Raw genomic sequence first — 17,733 nt, forward strand, 5'->3', positions numbered from 1 at the left:
TCTTTTTCAATCAACAAAAGTGCAAAACTCAACCAGCCACTAAGTCCAGTGGCCTGGTTACACAGGACACTTTACACATCACATTTACCGGGGCCCACATTCCAGTTCAGTGGCCCGGTAACACATACACATGGGGGGTGACATCTTCGAAAAGCATGAGGGGCAGTACAGCAGGAAAGGGTGTCATCTTCAAAAAGAACATTAGGGCAGAACACAAGGGACATCTTCAAAAAGAATGAGGGGCAGACAGGGGCTATATACAGTTCAGCTGCTTCTTACTTCTTTACATGTAGGGATTCTTCTCCGGCTCCCCACCTGGTAGCAGGTAGACAGCGGTCAGAACAGTCTGCGTCTGCTGGTCTTGGCGGGCCGCGCCTGGCATGGCGGCGGCCTGTATTGGAGTCGCTGCTGTGACTGATTCTTGACGGGCCGCATCTGCGGCGTGGATTAACGTCGCCGCTGCGGCGGGATCTTGCTTGTCCGAGCGGGGTATCGCTGCTGGGGCCTGAGCTGGACGGGCCGGGCTTGGCGTCGCTGCTACGGTGTGGATGGGCGTTGCTCCGGCGGCGAAATCTTGGCGGGCCGCACCTGGCGTGGCTGCGGCCCGGATCGGCATCGCCATGCCGGGCATCTCTCCAGGGACCGCGGGCATGGTAGCGGAGGTTGGGGCACTCGCGCCGGCAGGGGCATTAAATGACTCACCCCTCAGTAGCATCTCCGGTGTTCTGGCGGTCGCTGCTCCGCGTGTCGTTTGCCGGATCTGCTGCATCACCTCCGCCTGCAGCCTTTCACACCACTGGTCCATCTCCCAGCCCCACCAGTCAGCGGAGTCTAGCTCTGGATCGCTGCGTGTGGACGCCATTCTCTCTGCGTCTCCTTCTGCACGATCTCACAGCAGCAGGCTCGTCGCTTCTTCTAGTAGCAGACTTTTGATGTTGCTCAGCAGCAGGCTGGTAACTTCCCGCTCCTTCATCCTGTCAGCCATCCTCCCGACCTCAGCCTTCAGCTCAGCGGCGGTCACAGGCCTGATCCAGGTGAGGTCTTCCTGGCCTCCGCTTACAGGAGCCATCTTCTCTATCTGCTGGTCTGGCATTTAGACTCTTTCTGCCAGCCGGCCAGCTTGTCTAGTCGCCATTTCTTCTTTCTCCGCCTTCCATGGCGGGCACCGCTTCGCGCTCTTTTCTTGGACAAGGGGGCGGGGCTTCTCTTCGCGCCCTTTCTTCCCGCGCTCAGTGGCTTCAATGGCAGCAGTTTCTCACAGTAAACACAGGCTAGTTCACGATTCTTCAGGCGCACAGTACCCGGTGTGACCGGGCATGAAATCCTGTTCGTGACGCCAAAAGTTGACTCGCCCACCCTAGGGCTGTGGGACACCCGGTGCCGGGCCGGACTAGTCCGGTGGTAGTCAGTGGTGGCTGGGCCCGGCTCCGTGGCCCTGGTGGGTGTCAGTAGAATATGTGGCTTGCTTGTTAATGGTTGTGTTCGTGACGCCACCTGTGGTATGCGGCTAATAAGCCGCCGCTGCTGTGTGAGGCCACCGGGATGATGTGATGGCAGCTATGGTGGTACTGCTCCCCACAGGTGGAGCAATGCCCGGGGCACAGTTGGTGCTTGTGAATGTCTATGCAGCGGAAATAACAGAGACCACTTCAAGAGTGCAGTTCAAGTTCTTTACTCACAGTTCTTGTCACAGCTGTAGGGACCCTCAGACTGCTGGGACCACTGTCAGGGACCTCCGCCGTTTCTGGGTGGTTCAGAGAGTAAAAGCCGGTGCCCTCCTCTTAGTGTCTCTTTCTTCTGCTGTCTCCCTTAGCCTTGCCTTTGTTAGGGTGGACCTGGCTTGGCCTCCACTACAGCCTCCAGGCTGGGGGGTCACCTGTCGGCTGATTACCCCTTTTCTGAAGGTCTGCTATGGGTTCTGGCCCTGGGAGTTTACAACCTTCCCTGGGCCTCGGTTTTTACTGTTTGGAGATTGTCTTTGCACTCCTCCAGTCTCTAGGGACCGTCCCCTGTCGCAGCTTAATCACTCCACCGATGTTAATGTGGAACAGGCCACCGCAGCCTGCAACTACCCGTGGCGCCTCTAGGCCCTCTCTTCGGTACCTATCAAGGACTGCACGTGGTACCTCCAGGACTACCCGTGGCCCTGCGACCCTTTCTGTTTCTGCGTGGTGTCACCTGGACCTCTGGGTCCCAGGGTCTTTACCAGGAAGCGTCTCCTTCAGTTCCTCTGCTCCTGTCTGACTTGGAGCTTTCTTTCCTTCTTTCTTTCTTTCTTTTCTTTCTCCTCCTTGCCTGCCTCCAGCAGGCCTCCTCCTCCCTCCTTTCTCTTTCACAGCTACATGCTGCTTCTCTCACTCCCTGAGGTAAACTGAAACTAACTTGACCTTCCTTTCTCTATCTGCTCTCTGGTGGCTCCTCCCACCTCCCCAGTTGCTAAGCTACCTCCCTATGGGAGCAGGGATGGGTCTTACAGCCCCTCTCAGCATGCAGCATGGGAGGGTTGCCTGCCACTTTCCCTGGTCCCAGTATGTACCTAACAATGGGTGTAGTGTGGATTTACCAGGGGACCGGAGTTCACTCTCTTCCTCTCCCAGAATGGGGCATCACACCGCTGGTGGGGTGCAATGACCTGTGGTGACAGAAGCCTCAGGGGCGCCACACCTGCGCCGTCAAAAACTGTTTAACCCCCTAAATGCCGCAATCGATATCAATTGCAGCATTTAGGAGGCTGGGAGAGGGAGTGTGTTCCCTCTTCTATCCGATTAGGAACCCTGCAACATGATCACAGCATCACGATCGTTGCCATGGTAACCCGAGCTCAAATGACGACCTCCGTGTTACTTGGCTACGGGAAGCCTGTTAGATCATGACAGGAACATGGTCTAACAAGCGTTCTGACTAGTGATGGAACCTAAAGATATCGGGTATCAGCAGGTCCAACTGGATTTTCTGAAAAAAACAGGTTCGGGCCCGGAATTAATTACGGTTATCTGGCCGGACGCCAATCCCCATATAAGTCTATGGGGACGCAAATATTGTTCTTTGAAAAGGTGGTAGACAGGGCTAGGAGATTAGAGTAGGCACGTTATACTTACCAAGTCTCCTGCGCAGCTGTGACACTACTTCCTGGGCCGCTCATTAACCTCATACATATTCACTGCTTCCCCTGCTCATCGTGAGTCCCGGCGTATGTGATTGGTTGCAGTCAGACCGCGCCCTCATCCTGTGTGACAGCGTGTCTGACTGCATGGAATCACACATGCTGTGTGTGTCCATTATAGCTATTTTTTTTGCGGGGGGAGGAGTCCAATAACCATGGTTCTCCCCAGTCTGAGAATACCGACCCCCAGCTGTCTGCTTTATCATGGCTGTGTATCAAAATTGGGGGGACCGCATGCTGTTTTTTAAACTTATTTATTTAAATAATTTTAAAAAGCTGCATGCAGTCCCTTTTAATTTTGGTACACAGCCAAGATAAACACACTGCTGAGGGCTGGAGCTTTATCCGTGCTGGGCATTATAAGATGGGGGGACCCTATGCCAAATTTTTTATTTATTTATTTTTACACCACTTTAAGGGATGCAGCGTGTTTTGATTTCTATCTATCAGATACTGTTGCACAGGGTGGGCGCTTTCTGACTGCAACCAGTCACAGATGCCGTGACTGCCAGTGGGCGGGGGAAGCAGTGAATGTGTATGAGGTTAATGAGCGTCCTTGGAAGTAGTTGTACAGCCTTGCGGGAGACTGTGGAATTATAACGTGCTTGCTGTATTCCTTTTTTTTTTAAATTACCCGGGTGGCCAGATCCGGATAGTTACCTAGTGTTTGCTGAGAACTCCGTGTCCTGGGTCGGTGCATGGATACAAGGTTACCCGCACAGGTCTGGACTTCTACAGTCCGGGTTCGCCCATCACGAGTTCTGACAGTGCTGCACTAACAGGTATCCATTGCAATGGATTATAGCAGTGATCAGAGTAATAAACGTTAAAGTCTCATATGGGGACTAAGTGAAAAAGTGAAAAAAAAAATTGTGTACATATAATTATTTTTATTTTATTTTTTATATAAAAATCAAAATGTAGAACAAAAAACTGAAAAAAAAATTCTACTAATAAATTTTTATATTTATATAACAACAAAAAAGTATACATATTTGGTATCACTGTGTCCGGAACAACCCGATCTGTAAAACTGTCATACCCCTTCACTGGACATTGTAAGAAAAAAAAAGTAGCAAAACCTATGTCTTTTCATCATATAGCTGTCAAAAAAAGTGGAATAAAATGCAATAAAAAATATCTAAAAAAAAAAAAAAGGTATAACTTGTCAAATGTTTATTAATGTGTATTTATTAATGATTTTCTGTTTATAACTATCTGGTTTAACCCCTTAGTGACGGAGCTAATTTTCACCTTAATGACCAGACCAAATTTTGCAATTCTGACCAGTGTCACTTCATGAGGTTATAACTCTGGAACGCTTCAACGGATCCTGGTGGTTTTGAGATTGTTTTTCGTCACATATTGGACTTTATGTTAGTACCAAATTTAGGACAATATTTTTTGCGTTTATTTATGAAAAAAATTTAATTTTGGCAAAAATTTTGAAAATTTAGCAATTTTCAACTTTTGAATTTTTATACCGTTAAACTAGAGATTTCTGTGACATAAAATAGTTAATAAATAACATTTCCCACTTGTCTACTTTTACATCAGCACAATTTTGGAAACATTTTTTTTTGTTAGGAAGTTAGAGGGGTTCAAAGTTTATCAGCGATTTCTCATTTTTACATCAAAATTTACAGAACCATTTTTTTAGGGACTACATCACATTTGAAGTGACTTTGAGAGGCCTAGATGATAGAAAATACCCAAAAGTGACACCATTCTAAAAACTGCACCCCCAAAGTACTCAAAACCGCATTCAAGAGGTTTATTAACCCTTCAGGTGCTTCACATGAACAAAAGCAATGTGGAATGAAAAAAAGCAAAAATTAAATTTTACCTAAAAATGTTGCTCTAACCCAAATTTATTCACTTTTAGAAGAAATAACACAACAAAGTGGACCCCAAAACTTGTTCCCCACTTTCTTATGAGCGCGCCGATACCCCCATGTGGTCAGAAACCTGTTTGGACAAATGGGAGGGCTCGGAACAGAAGGAGCAATATTTGAATTTTGGAAAGCAAATTTGGCTGAAATAGATTGCGGGCACCATGCTGCATTTACAGGTCCGCTAAGGTACCTAAACAGAAGAAACCCCTCACAAGTGACACCATTTTGGAAACTAGACCCCTCAAGGCTTCTATCTAGGGGTATAGTGAGCATTTTAGATCCACAGGTACTTCACAGATTTTGTTAACGTTACGTTGTCATATTGAAAATTTTAATAATTTTCTCAAAAATGTTGCTTTAGCATCAATTTTCTCACTTTTTCAAGAGGTAATTCCAAAAATTTGACCTCAAGGTTTGTTACCCACTTTTTTATGAGCGTGGTGATACCTCACATGTGGTCTGAAACCTTTGTTTGGACAAATGGGAGGGCTTGGAACGAAAGGAGCAATATTTGAATTTTGGAAAGGAAATTTGTCTGAAAAAGATTGCGGGCACCATGTCGCATTTGGAGATCCCCTAAGGTACCTAAACAGCAGAAACCCTGCACAAGTGACCCCATTTTGGAAACTAGGCCCCTCAAGGAATTTATCTAGATGTTTCGTGAGTACCCTGAACCCCCAGGTGCTTCACAGAATTTTATAACGTTGAGCCATGAAAATAAAAAAATAAAATTTTACCACAAAATTGTTATTTCAACCAGGTAGCTTTTTTTTCACAAGGGTAACAGGAAAAAAATCACCATGAAATTTATTGTGCAATTTCTCCTGAGTTTGGCGATACCTTATATGTGGTGGAAATCAACTCTTTGGGCGCATGACAGGGCTCGGAAGGGAAGGAGCGCCATTTGACTGCAAAATTGGCTGGAATCAATAGCGGACGCTATGTTGCATTAGGAGAGCCCCTGAGGTGTCTATACAGTGAAGCTCCCCAACATGTGGCCCCATTTTGGAAAATAGACCCCTGAAGGAATTTATCTAGATGTTTGGTGAGTACCCTGAACCCTCAGGTGCTTCACAGAAGTTTATAATGTTGAGCCATGAAAATAAAAAAATACATTTTTACCACAAAATTGTTACTTCAACCAGGTAGCTTTTTTTTTACAAGTGTAAAAGGAAAAAATTCAGCATAAAATTTATTGTGCAATTTCTCCTGAGTATGCTGATACCTTATGTGTGGTGAAAATCAACTGTTTGGGTGCACAGCAGGGCTCGGAAGGGAAGGAGCGCCATTTGACTGCACAATTGGCTGGAATCATTAGCGGACGCTATGTTGCATTTGGAAAGCCCTAAGGTGCCTAAACAGTGAAGGTTTCCCACAAGTGACCCCATTCTGGAAACAAGACACCTCAAGGTCTTTTATCTAGGTGTATAGTGAGCAGTTTGAATCCAAGAGTACTTCACAGAATTTGATAAGCTTAGGTTGCCATATTGAAAATTTTCATTTTTTTCACAAAAATGTTGCTTTAGCATCATATTTCTTACTTTTTCAAGAGGCAACAACAAACCGTGGACCCCACAGGTTGTTATCCAATGTCTTATGAGCACAGGGATACCCCACATGTGGCCAAAAACCTCTGTTTGGATAAATGGGAGGGCTTGGAATGGAAGGAGCACCATTTGAATTCTGGAAAAGTTTAAATAAATTGCGGGCACCATGTCACATTAGCAGGGCCCCTTGGGTACCTATACAGCAGAAACCCCCCACAAGTGACCCCATTTTGGAAACTGGATTTTATTCAGGAGTATAGTAAGCATTTTGAATCCACAGGTACTTCACAAAAATGTTGCTGTAGCAACAAATTTCTCACTTTTAGGCAATGTGGCCATGATCCAGCGACACGGCGTCTAGTACACAGTGCCAGCCTTCCTGCAGAGATGTGAGTGTTGTCCACGGGAGAACGCAGCTGCCCATGCCCACAATTTGGGTTCAGGCTGCTGTGGAGCTCTATGCTACCTGTAGAGAACACTCTTGTCTCCGCAGCATAAATTGACATGCTGAGGCTCGGGAAGCTGCACCACAGGTCGGTTTATGCTGCGGAGAAAAGAAGCACATTGGGCATAGAATTTCTAAAAATCCTTCCACTGTGCTTCTACTGCACAGTGCAGCGCTATGGATGCAGGGAAAACACTCTGCGCCCAAAACGCTGCAAACCCTGATTGTGGGCACATAGCCTAAAATGCTACAATGGATGAATGGATAGATGTCAAACATATATAACGTCCCACCCCCCTGCATATTCTAAGCTGGCGCCCTTTAGTGCCTTTCATGTGGCACTAAAGGGTGCCTAGCCTTGTATTTATCCCCCCAAAAAATTAATAATTAAAATAAACGACGTGGGGTCCCCCTATTTTTGATAGCCAGCTAGGGTAAAGCAGACAGCTGTAGCCTGCAAACCACAGCTGACAGCTTCACCTTGGCTGGTGATCAATTTGGAGGGCTCCCCATGCGTTTTTTAAAAAAAAAAACAAAAAAAAAACAAATGTGGGGTCCCCCCCAAATTAGATCACCAGCCAAGGTGAAGCGGACAGCTGGGGTCTGGTATTCTCAGGGTGGGAAGAGCCATGGTTATTGGACTCTTCCCAGCCTAAAAATAGCAGGCCGCAGCCGCCCCAGAAGTGGCGCATCCATTACATGCGCCAATCCTGGCGCTTCGCTCCAGCTCATCCCGCGCCCTGGTGCGGTGGCAAACTGGGTAATATACGGGGTTGATACCAGCTGTAATGTCACCTGGCATCAAGCCCTTGGGTTAGTGATGTCACGGCATCTAAACAGATACCCGACATCACTAACCCAGTCAGTAATAGAAAAAAATAAAGACAAAAAAAAATTTATTTGGAAAAAAAACTCCCCGAAACATTCCTTTTTCACCAATTTATTGAAAATAAATAAATTTCGGTCGCTGTAATCCATTTTGGAGGTCCCTCGGCGACTCTGGACCTTCTAGAATATGGGGGGCACGTTCAGGGAACGTATCCCCCATTTTCTGGAAGATACTGCACTCACACTGCCCCGGTCCAACCTAAGGCAGAGTGACCTGCAGTAACCTCATTCCAGAATATGAGGGGCACGCTCACAGAACGTACCCCCCATATTCTAGAACAGCAGGCTCTCCATGTGAGGAGTGTGGCTGCAGATTACTGCACTCACTCTCCCCCGGTCCACAGCGCAGCAGCGAGGTCAGCGTCCCTGCTTGCAAGGATCCAGCTGACAGCCGCTGTCTGCGCATGCGCCGCCAGCTTTCTAGGAGGCGGAGTGATCGCGGGGACGGAGCAGCAGCTAGGTAACGGGGCTGACCGGGGCTGACCGGGGGCTGACCGAGGGCTGACCGGGGGACCTGGGGACGACTTTTCTGCCGCATGTGACGTGTCACATGCGGCAGAAAGAGCAGAATGAATGCAGCCGCGCGCTGAGAAGAGAGAAGAGAAGGTGCTCGCATAGGGTCCAATCCCCCAGACAGAAAAGTGAATAAATCAGGCACTCAAAAAGTGTAAGAGAAACAAAAGGCTTTTTCATAGTTGTGTGGAATCTGTGTACATATGTGACGTTTCTTCAACGACCATTTTGCCTTCACAGCAAGCCCCGCTGCCTTCTCAAACATTGTGATGTACTTCTCCACTGTCTATGTTTGAAAAAGGTCGTTGAAGAAACGTCACATATGTACACAGATGCCACATAACTACAAATAAAGCCTTTTGTTTCTCCTACACTTTTTCGAGTGCCACATTTTTTCACTTTTATGATGTACATTATGTCACGAAAAAACAGTCTCAGAATCACTGGGATCCATTGAAACGTTCCAGAGTTATTGCCTTATAAAGTGACACTGCTCAGAATTGTAAAATTTTACCTGGTCAGGAAGGTGAAAGCAGGCTAGATGATGAAGGGGTTAACGGATGTAGTCGACATGTGTAAATAAATGACTTTAAGGCTCTGTGCGCACTAGTGCGTTTTACCCGCGAATTTGCCGCGGAAATTTCTTGAGAAATGTCTGCAATCTTTGTGCAGACATTTCCCAGCAAATTCTATGAGAAAAAAAAAAAAGCTGTGCGCACTGGTGCGGATTTTTCTCAAGAAATTTCCTTGAGAAGAATTTCTCGAGAAAATTTCTTGAGAAAATGAGCATGTCAATTCTTTTCCGCAGGTACCCTGCGGATTTCGGCAGTACAGCCTGCAAAATCCGCAGGGAACCACCCGCGGCAAATTCGCGGCTATTCCGCGGCAAATCCGCATGCGAATTTGGTGCGGATTTTTTCCGGAGGTCCGGAAATCTTTCACTCCCAGAAGTTTCTCAAGAAATTTTCTTGAGAAACTTCACATTTCTAGTGCGCACATAGCCTAACATCTTTTCTGTTGTAGAATTTCTCTTCTCTAAGTTATTACATTGTGCCCACTAGGTGGCACTGTTCATTGTTTTACTAGTATTCCTCATTGATGTGACTGAGTGCCTAATTTTTTTTTTTAATCATTTGTATAAATTTCAAGAAATTTTGATGATCTTTACAAATTATTTAGAGCAATCTATTGATCTATAAAATAAAACCACCAATGGTACAGAGGCATGCTGGGCGCACGTTAGCAATAGTATCACTCTGATTCATCTTTTGCAGGTTTTTTTCCTTGTGGTGTTCTATGCTGTTTTTTTGCCGCAGATTCTGCAAAGCTGCTCTCGCGTTCAATACATTTTGCACAATTTATTTTTAAAAAGTAATCGTTTTAATTTTTATTTCATAAATCAATCGCATACATGAAAATAAGCAACTTTGTAATATATCTAACTCCTATCTCCTCCCTTCGTCATAGAATCTCATCAGCACCAACTGTCATCTCATATCTCAGTAATGGGAAAGTCTTCACTGAATACAGATTTTACGTCTTCACTGAATACAGATTTTACCTCAGCATTGAGGATTTTGATAATGACTGATCAATTCTGGCAGAGAAGCAGATTTCTCTGATGAGATATATTACACAGTTACTTATGTTCATGTCTATTTATGAAATCAAAATTAAAATGTTTACACTTTAACCTTTTCTTTGACCTTTTAATAGAAAAACTCCACCCACCTGTCACTGAATGACTCAGGGGCCCTTTGCACACTACGACATCGCAGGTGCGATGTCAAATCGAAAGTGACGCACTTCCGGCATCGCTCTCGACATCGTAGTGTGTAAATTGTTTTAACTACGATTACCGAGCGCAAAAGCGTCGGTATCGTATGATCGGTGTAGTGTCTGTCATTTTCATTATTTTGGCTGCAGCTACAGTACAATGTAGTTCCTCGTTCCTGCGGCAGCACACATCGCTGTGTATGAAGTCGCAGGAGCGAGGAACATCTCCTTACCTGCGTCCCGTCTGCAATGCGGAAGGAAAGAGGTGGGCGGGATGTTTACGTCCCACTCATTTCCGCCCCTCCGCTTCTATTGGCCGCCTGCCGTGTGACATCGCTGTGACGCCGCACGACCCGCCCCCTTAGGAAGGAGGCGGTTCGCCGGCCAGAGCGACGTCGCAGGGCAGGTAAGTGCATGTGAAGCTGCCGTAGCGATAATGTTCACTACGGCAGCTATCACAAGATATCTCAGCTGCAACGGGGCGGGGACTATCGCGCTCGACATCGCAGCATCGGCTTGCGATGTCGTAGTGTGCAAAGGGCCCCTCAGAATTGGATTTTTTTTTTGGCGAGGTGGAGAGCTATGGTACATTTACCACAAATATACTATGGTGAATATATATATAAAAAAAATGGTCAAACACATATAAAACAGACTGCAAAAAGAAGCATAAATTAAAAAAAGATTTGACACAAATGAAATATACAGGCGAAAATCAGATCTTCAAATTTTTTAAGGAGTTTAGCATTTTTGAGGAGGATTTGAAGAGGTTCCTCTCAGCTCCTGCTCCGAAATCTCCTTTAAAACCTCTTTTGTGCACATAACCTTCTTGTGTTAGCTGTACCTTTTTTTTTTTTTTTTCCTCTCATTTTGGTGGTAGGCGCTGAGGACAGGAATGGGATAAAAATTCTGGCTGCACAGATTAGTCGTCCGCTTTTGATTTGCCTGTAAACCTGTGTTCTGCCATCTTTTTTGTGTCACATAGGTGAAAGGACTTCCAGAAGGATTTAGCTATCCCAAAATTGGTTCCAACTACTCTGTAAAGACTGTCGAGAAAACCTGGAAAGCTCTGCAAGATTTTAAAAAAGGGAACGCCATATTCACCTTTCCCAACACCCCAGTGAAATGTGCAGGCGCTCCGCAGAAGATCATGTATTTAGCAGAGGAGTATCTGAGAAAAGTAAGCGCAGCGCTCTCCACTTATGTTACAAGAATTTATATTGCTTTCTAATAAGAACTACCTCATTCTTTATATGGCGGTTGGAGGGCCACCATAAATAGTGAAGTAATAAGGCTCGCATAAAAATTATGTCCGCCATATTGGTAATTAGTCCAGCTTTTATGAACTTAACAGCATGTTGGATTCTTTTTATGTACAACTTGGCTAAAACTTGATGGCCACTATATTATTATTGACAGCTAATCACAAAAAGGGTATTTTCTGCTTTCTGAAACTGGCTACTTTTTGGATGTCCTTTGATTTCCTTTTGCCACCTTTATATCCAGCATAGCACCTGCATTTCTTGAGAAGACAACTAAAATCTTAGATGGGAATTTGACAGCAGGTTTTTGCTACCTCATCTGTGAGCAGCATTACTCAGGCAGAGATTCTTAATCCAGTCATCTATCCCTTAGATTACTGGGTGCAGCCATTCTGACACAATCAGAATATTTCGATTTAGGCCCTGTTCCCATGAGAAAATGTACTGATGAATTTTCTGCAGGTATTTCCGCAGGTTCACGCAGCAGCTCCCCGGAATCCGCAGCTATCTATTATTGTGGATTTCAGGTGGAATTGTTGCGGTAAACCTGCGAAAAATGTGCGGCATTCGAGCGTTATTCCTGCAGATTTCCCCCCTGTATCTACATAGTGAAGAGGCAGGAAATCCGCAGGACAATCCACATGAATAATTGACATGCAGTTCTTTGCGGCTGCGGGAAATCCGCAGCATTTTCTGCAGGTGCGAATTCTGCAGCATTGAAACAGCAAATCCCATAGGATAACATGGAGAGTATCTGTACTTGCGCAAACCTGCAGATTTATCTGGAAAATCTTGAAATCCGCTGGTTTTCCGCGGCAAAATCTGCAGGTTTTTTCTCCCGTGGGCACAGGACCTTAGCCATATCGCAGAGCTGAGTGGGCTGTCCTGCCCATACCAGGCTCTCTATAGAGATTGAACATTAACAGTGAGGTGCCAATCAGAGGAGTGGCGTGCCAGACTGCCTTTATAGTTTGAGCATTGATAAGGGTCAACAAACATAACAAATAAATAACACATCAGATCTTGACAAGACAGACATCCCTGGATTCTATGTGTTAACCCTTGCAGCATGCTGTCTTCAGCTTGCATAGCAAAGTCTGCTGACACATTCCCTTTAATGACACTGTGAGTCTGACTCCCATAGAAAATCACTCATCAGGTGGGAAACTGTCAAAACCAAAATGATTTGCCCCTGTTGGTGACAGACGCATTTTTATAGACATGTCTGCCAGAAAACTGCATTAGGCCATGTTCACATGTTGGTGAAAATTGGTTGTAAAGACAGAATCCGCATAAGTCATCTGTGATTTTTAATGCGGATTTCTTCTGTATTTACTAATTATTGAATAGGGTGAAAACCGCTATAAAAATCTGCATAATATTGAGCACGCTGCAGATTTGACATTTTCATTTCTATGCTGACTTTTTTTTTCCGCAACGTGTGACCAGGGTTTTGAAAAACCCTGTTACTTGTATTTTACTGTAAATTGCTGCTGACTGCAAATCCGCAACAAGTCTTTGACGTGTGAACTTGGTCTTCTGTGTCCTCATTGAACAATGCTTGTCTGTAGACAATTGATTTCTCCTTAGTAGTTTGTTTCCTATTTTGCCCAAGTAGACAGGAAAACGATCTGATGCCAACTTCATCTTCAACACATCTTTGGGAGCCATCTTTGGAGTGAAGAAATACGCGGATGCCTTGCTACAGATAATCAAGGAGCGAGATATTCAGGTCAACTATAAGCACAACCTGATTGAGGTGCGGGCAGACAAACAAGAAGCCATATTTGAGAACCTTGATAAACCAGGGGAGACCAAAGTGTACCAGGTAAATAAAAAAATTACACAGCTCTCCAGACATATAGGCTTAATAAGATGGTAAAGGGAACTTTCCAGGCCACCTAACTGTTCCCAGCCACTCCTATAGCGATATGGGAGCAGATTTCATTATATGATATATGGTCATATCTTACATACTAATGCGTCAATATTTGAGGAGTTAACTTTTAGCCTGCGGATCTCCATAAACCTATGAGGCAAGACTAGTCTAGAGGGGCATCTCGTCCTCTAGACTAGTCCTCTTTAGGATCTTCGATAGTCTCTCTGGGCCTAATTGACAGCCTCCATAATTGTGCTACCATAACTGTGATGTCAATAATGTCCAGGGAGGTGTGATTATAAGATCCCTGGCAGGACTAGTCTGGGAAAAGTGATGCCCCATCAGAGTCGTCCTGCCCCATTAGCATATGTCAAGCTAAAGATTAAAAGTTAATTTTTCAAACATTGCAGCATTAATACTTAAATTACCTTATCAGATTAATTATATCCGTACTCATACCATTATGGTAGTGCCTGGGGACATTCAGGGGACAAGTTCTGTTGAATTACACAAGTCTGCAAGGGTATAATTGTTTGAAAAGTAATAGGTGATATTTATATACTTTTGATCATTGAACTAAAAATATCTTAAAAAAATTCCATCACGTACAGTTTTTTCACAAACACTAACTCCATGGGCTTTTTCTTGCACAATACTTTGACCCCTTTGTGTGACCTTTGGTGGATGATTTTAGTGTCATTAGATGGATTAGAAATTAATGCATGCTATGCTGCGATTTTACTGCTGTGGGCAAAGAAGAATTTCTTAACCCAACTTCCAAAAAGTGTGGTGGGGTCAATAGCATGTAACCATAGCATAGCTTTAATTTTACTTCATTAAGGAGGATACATGAAGTACCCATGCTTTTTGTGTAAATGGGACAGCCGAGATAGGACTCCATACTGAAGCCAAAAAAGTTGGCAAATTAGAATTTTTGCAACCTGGACTCAAGAACATAGTTGTGGAAAGTTTAGTTGATACCACTAAATTTCTCATGACACCATTCCGCATTAGGCTTGTGTGACGCCCTAGCAGCAGTCGGACTGCTCGGCAGACACTTCAATGAAAAGGGGGATTATTTACAGGGGAGAATGTTCGTGATGCCACCTGTGGTGTGTGGTAATGAGGAGTACCGCCGCTGCCGTATGGGAGTGCCGGGGCAGATGGTGTGGGGCAGCCGTGATAGAGGTTCCCTAAGCAGGTAGGGAAGCCCCGGGACTCTGGGTAGAGAAAGTGCAGGAACTGCAGTCTATGGGCCCTCTTAGTGTTGAATGGGGGAAGGTGCAAAGGAAGTCTATATTGATATTGGGCCGGCAGGGTGCTGGGGAGCCAGGGTACTCACTCAAGTGTGATGACGCATTCAGGAGACAGAGAGGCTGAGTTAAACCAAGTCTCTGGGCACCGCTGCCCTCGGTGACAACACGTCCAGCGGTCCTTTCAGTGATTCTGTGGTGGACTGGAGCCTTCCTCCATACACTGTGTACTCTGTGTGTCCCTGGCCCCGTCGGCTTGAAACTTCCGGGTCCCGTCCCTTTTTTTAATGGGAACCTGCTCATAGCAGCTGGCACATGGGATTTCTGTGGACTGCTCTGTGTGGCAAGTCCTATCCCTCCGTTGTGCTGGCGCCGCTAATCTCTGAGCCATTGCAGATAGCACGTAAAGCTACTACCCGCTGCAGGCTAATTGCTGGGTTGCATGAAGCTACTTCCCGACTTAGGGGCCTGTCCCCCGCTGTGTGCTCGGCCCCCAGACCGGTTACTGTGGATCCGATGGCTGACGGTCCTCTTGACCCGTCCAGCCCTGTCCTCCAGTTCCCCGCGACTGCATCTCCGTCTCCTCAGGCTCAGGCCACTGTCTGTAACCCAGCATTGTTGACCTTAGGGAGATCAACATATCCACTGCGGAGACACCATCACGTGTTTCTCAACGCAGTGATTCTAGAGCATTGCCCCCTGGGAAGTATGCAAATAAGAAAGCCGCGGAGACACCATCACGTGTTTCTCAACGCCGGCAGGAAACTAGCCAGGTCTTTCACCGGGAAGGAACAACCACGGGAAGGGCAGTCTCCAGTCAAGGAGACCACCTGTACCAAACATGGTATCCATCCACAGACAGCCGTTTCGGGGTATTTGCCCCTCATCAGTGTGGAGTAGGAATCTGGCTAGTGGGGGCAATGCCTAGTATAAGACTACTTAAGCAAGCATTGTTGACCTTAGGGAGATCAACATATCCACTGCGGAGACACCATCACGTGTTTCTCAACGCAGTGATTCTAGAGCATTGCCCCCTGGGAAGTATGCAAATAAGAAAGCCGCGGAGACACCATCACGTGTTTCTCAACGCCGGCAGGAAACTAGCCAGGTCTTTCACCGGGAAGGAACAACCACGGGAAGGGCAGTCTCCAGTCAAGGAGACCACCTGTACCAAACATGGTATCCATCCACAGACAGCCGTTTCGGGGTATTTGCCCCTCATCAGTGTGGAGTAGGAATCTGGCTAGTGGGGGCAATGCCTAGTATAAGACTACTTAAGCAAGCATTGTTGACCTTAGGGAGATCAACATATCCACTGCGGAGACACCATCACGTGTTTCTCAACGCAGTGATTCTAGAGCATTGCCCCCTGGGAAGTATGCAAATAAGAAAGCCGCGGAGACACCATCACGTGTTTCTCAACGCCGGCAGGAAACTAGCCAGGTCTTTCACCGGGAAGGAACAACCACGGGAAGGGCAGTCTCCAGTCAAGGAGACCACCTGTACCAAACATGGTATCCATCCACAGACAGCCGTTTCGGGGTATTTGCCCCTCATCAGTGTGGAGTAGGAATCTGGCTAGTGGGGGCAATGCCTAGTATAAGACTACTTAAGCAAGCATTGTTGACCTTAGGGAGATCAACATATCCACTGCGGAGACACCATCACGTGTTTCTCAACGCAGTGATTCTAGAGCATTGCCCCCTGGGAAGTATGCAAATAAGAAAGCCGCGGAGACACCATCACGTGTTTCTCAACGCCGGCAGGAAACTAGCCAGGTCTTTCACCGGGAAGGAACAACCACGGGAAGGGCAGTCTCCAGTCAAGGAGACCACCTGTACCAAACATGGTATCCATCCACAGACAGCCGTTTCGGGGTATTTGCCCCTCATCAGTGTGGAGTAGGAATCTGGCTAGTGGGGGCAATGCCTAGTATAAGACTACTTAAGCAAGCATTGTTGACCTTAGGGAGATCAACATATCCACTGCGGAGACACCATCACGTGTTTCTCAACGCAGTGATTCTAGAGCATTGCCCCCTGGGAAGTATGCAAATAAGAAAGCCGCGGAGACACCATCACGTGTTTCTCAACGCCGGCAGGAAACTAGCCAGGTCTTTCACCGGGAAGGAACAACCACGGGAAGGGCAGTCTCCAGTCAAGGAGACCACCTGTACCAAACATGGTATCCATCCACAGACAGCCGTTTCGGGGTATTTGCCCCTCATCAGAGCATTGCCCCCTGGGAAGTATGCAAATTTAGCCAGATTCCTACTCCACACTGATGAGGGGCAAATACCCCGAAACGGCTGTCTGTGGATGGATACCATGTTTGGTACAGGTGGTCTCCTTGACTGGAGACTGCCCTTCCCGTGGTTGTTCCTTCCCGGTGAAAGACCTGGCTAGTTTCCTGCCGGCGTTGAGAAACACGTGATGGTGTCTCCGCGGCTTTCTTATTTGCATACTTCCCAGGGGGCAATGCTCTAGAATCACTGCGTTGAGAAACACGTGATGGTGTCTCCGCAGTGGATATGTTGATCTCCCTAAGGTCAACAATGCTTGCTTAAGTAGTCTTATACTAGGCATTGCCCCCACTAGCCAGATTCCTACTCCACACTGATGAGGGGCAAATACCCCGAAACGGCTGTCTGTGGATGGATACCATGTTTGGTACAGGTGGTCTCCTTGACTGGAGACTGCCCTTCCCGTGGTTGTTCCTTCCCGGTGAAAGACCTGGCTAGTTTCCTGCCGGCGTTGAGAAACACGTGATGGTGTCTCCGCGGCTTTCTTATTTACTGTCTGTAACCCAGCCAGACTCTCCTCAGGGAGCTCCTACTCCCTAGGTCCTCTCTCTTTGACCGTTACTACCAACTGATTAACTAACTCCTCCCACCAGCCTGCCTGACTCATAGGTGGGCGGTTCCTTTCCCAGTTCAAACCACGCCACCGGTGTGCCCGACAAGTGTAGTGTTTGAGTGACTAGGATTTGTGCTGTTGGTACAGAATCACTGTTGCGGACCCCTGCACCAAGGATAGAGAGTGGTGCAGTTCCCTGTGAAACCCTGGATTAGTCCAGGGGTGTCACACTTGCAGTGATGAAGCAGCTTGTGAAA

At 46.4% G+C, this 17,733-nt stretch overlaps 1 protein-coding gene across 1 annotated transcript in view; it reads left to right on the top strand.

Annotated features, from left to right (window-relative positions):
- SQOR (sulfide quinone oxidoreductase) overlaps positions 1-17,733 on the top strand; it is a 92,981-nt gene that overhangs the window by 57,852 nt on the left and 17,396 nt on the right. The window contains exons 5-6 of the mRNA XM_075342758.1: positions 11,213-11,407; positions 13,108-13,317. Coding sequence (XP_075198873.1) covers positions 11,213-11,407; positions 13,108-13,317 — 405 coding nt within the window. The remainder of the gene's footprint in view (positions 1-11,212; positions 11,408-13,107; positions 13,318-17,733) is intronic.

The sequence above is a fragment of the Anomaloglossus baeobatrachus genome, chromosome 4, assembly GCF_048569485.1.
Source record: "Anomaloglossus baeobatrachus isolate aAnoBae1 chromosome 4, aAnoBae1.hap1, whole genome shotgun sequence".
Lineage (NCBI taxonomy): Eukaryota > Metazoa > Chordata > Amphibia > Anura > Aromobatidae > Anomaloglossus > Anomaloglossus baeobatrachus.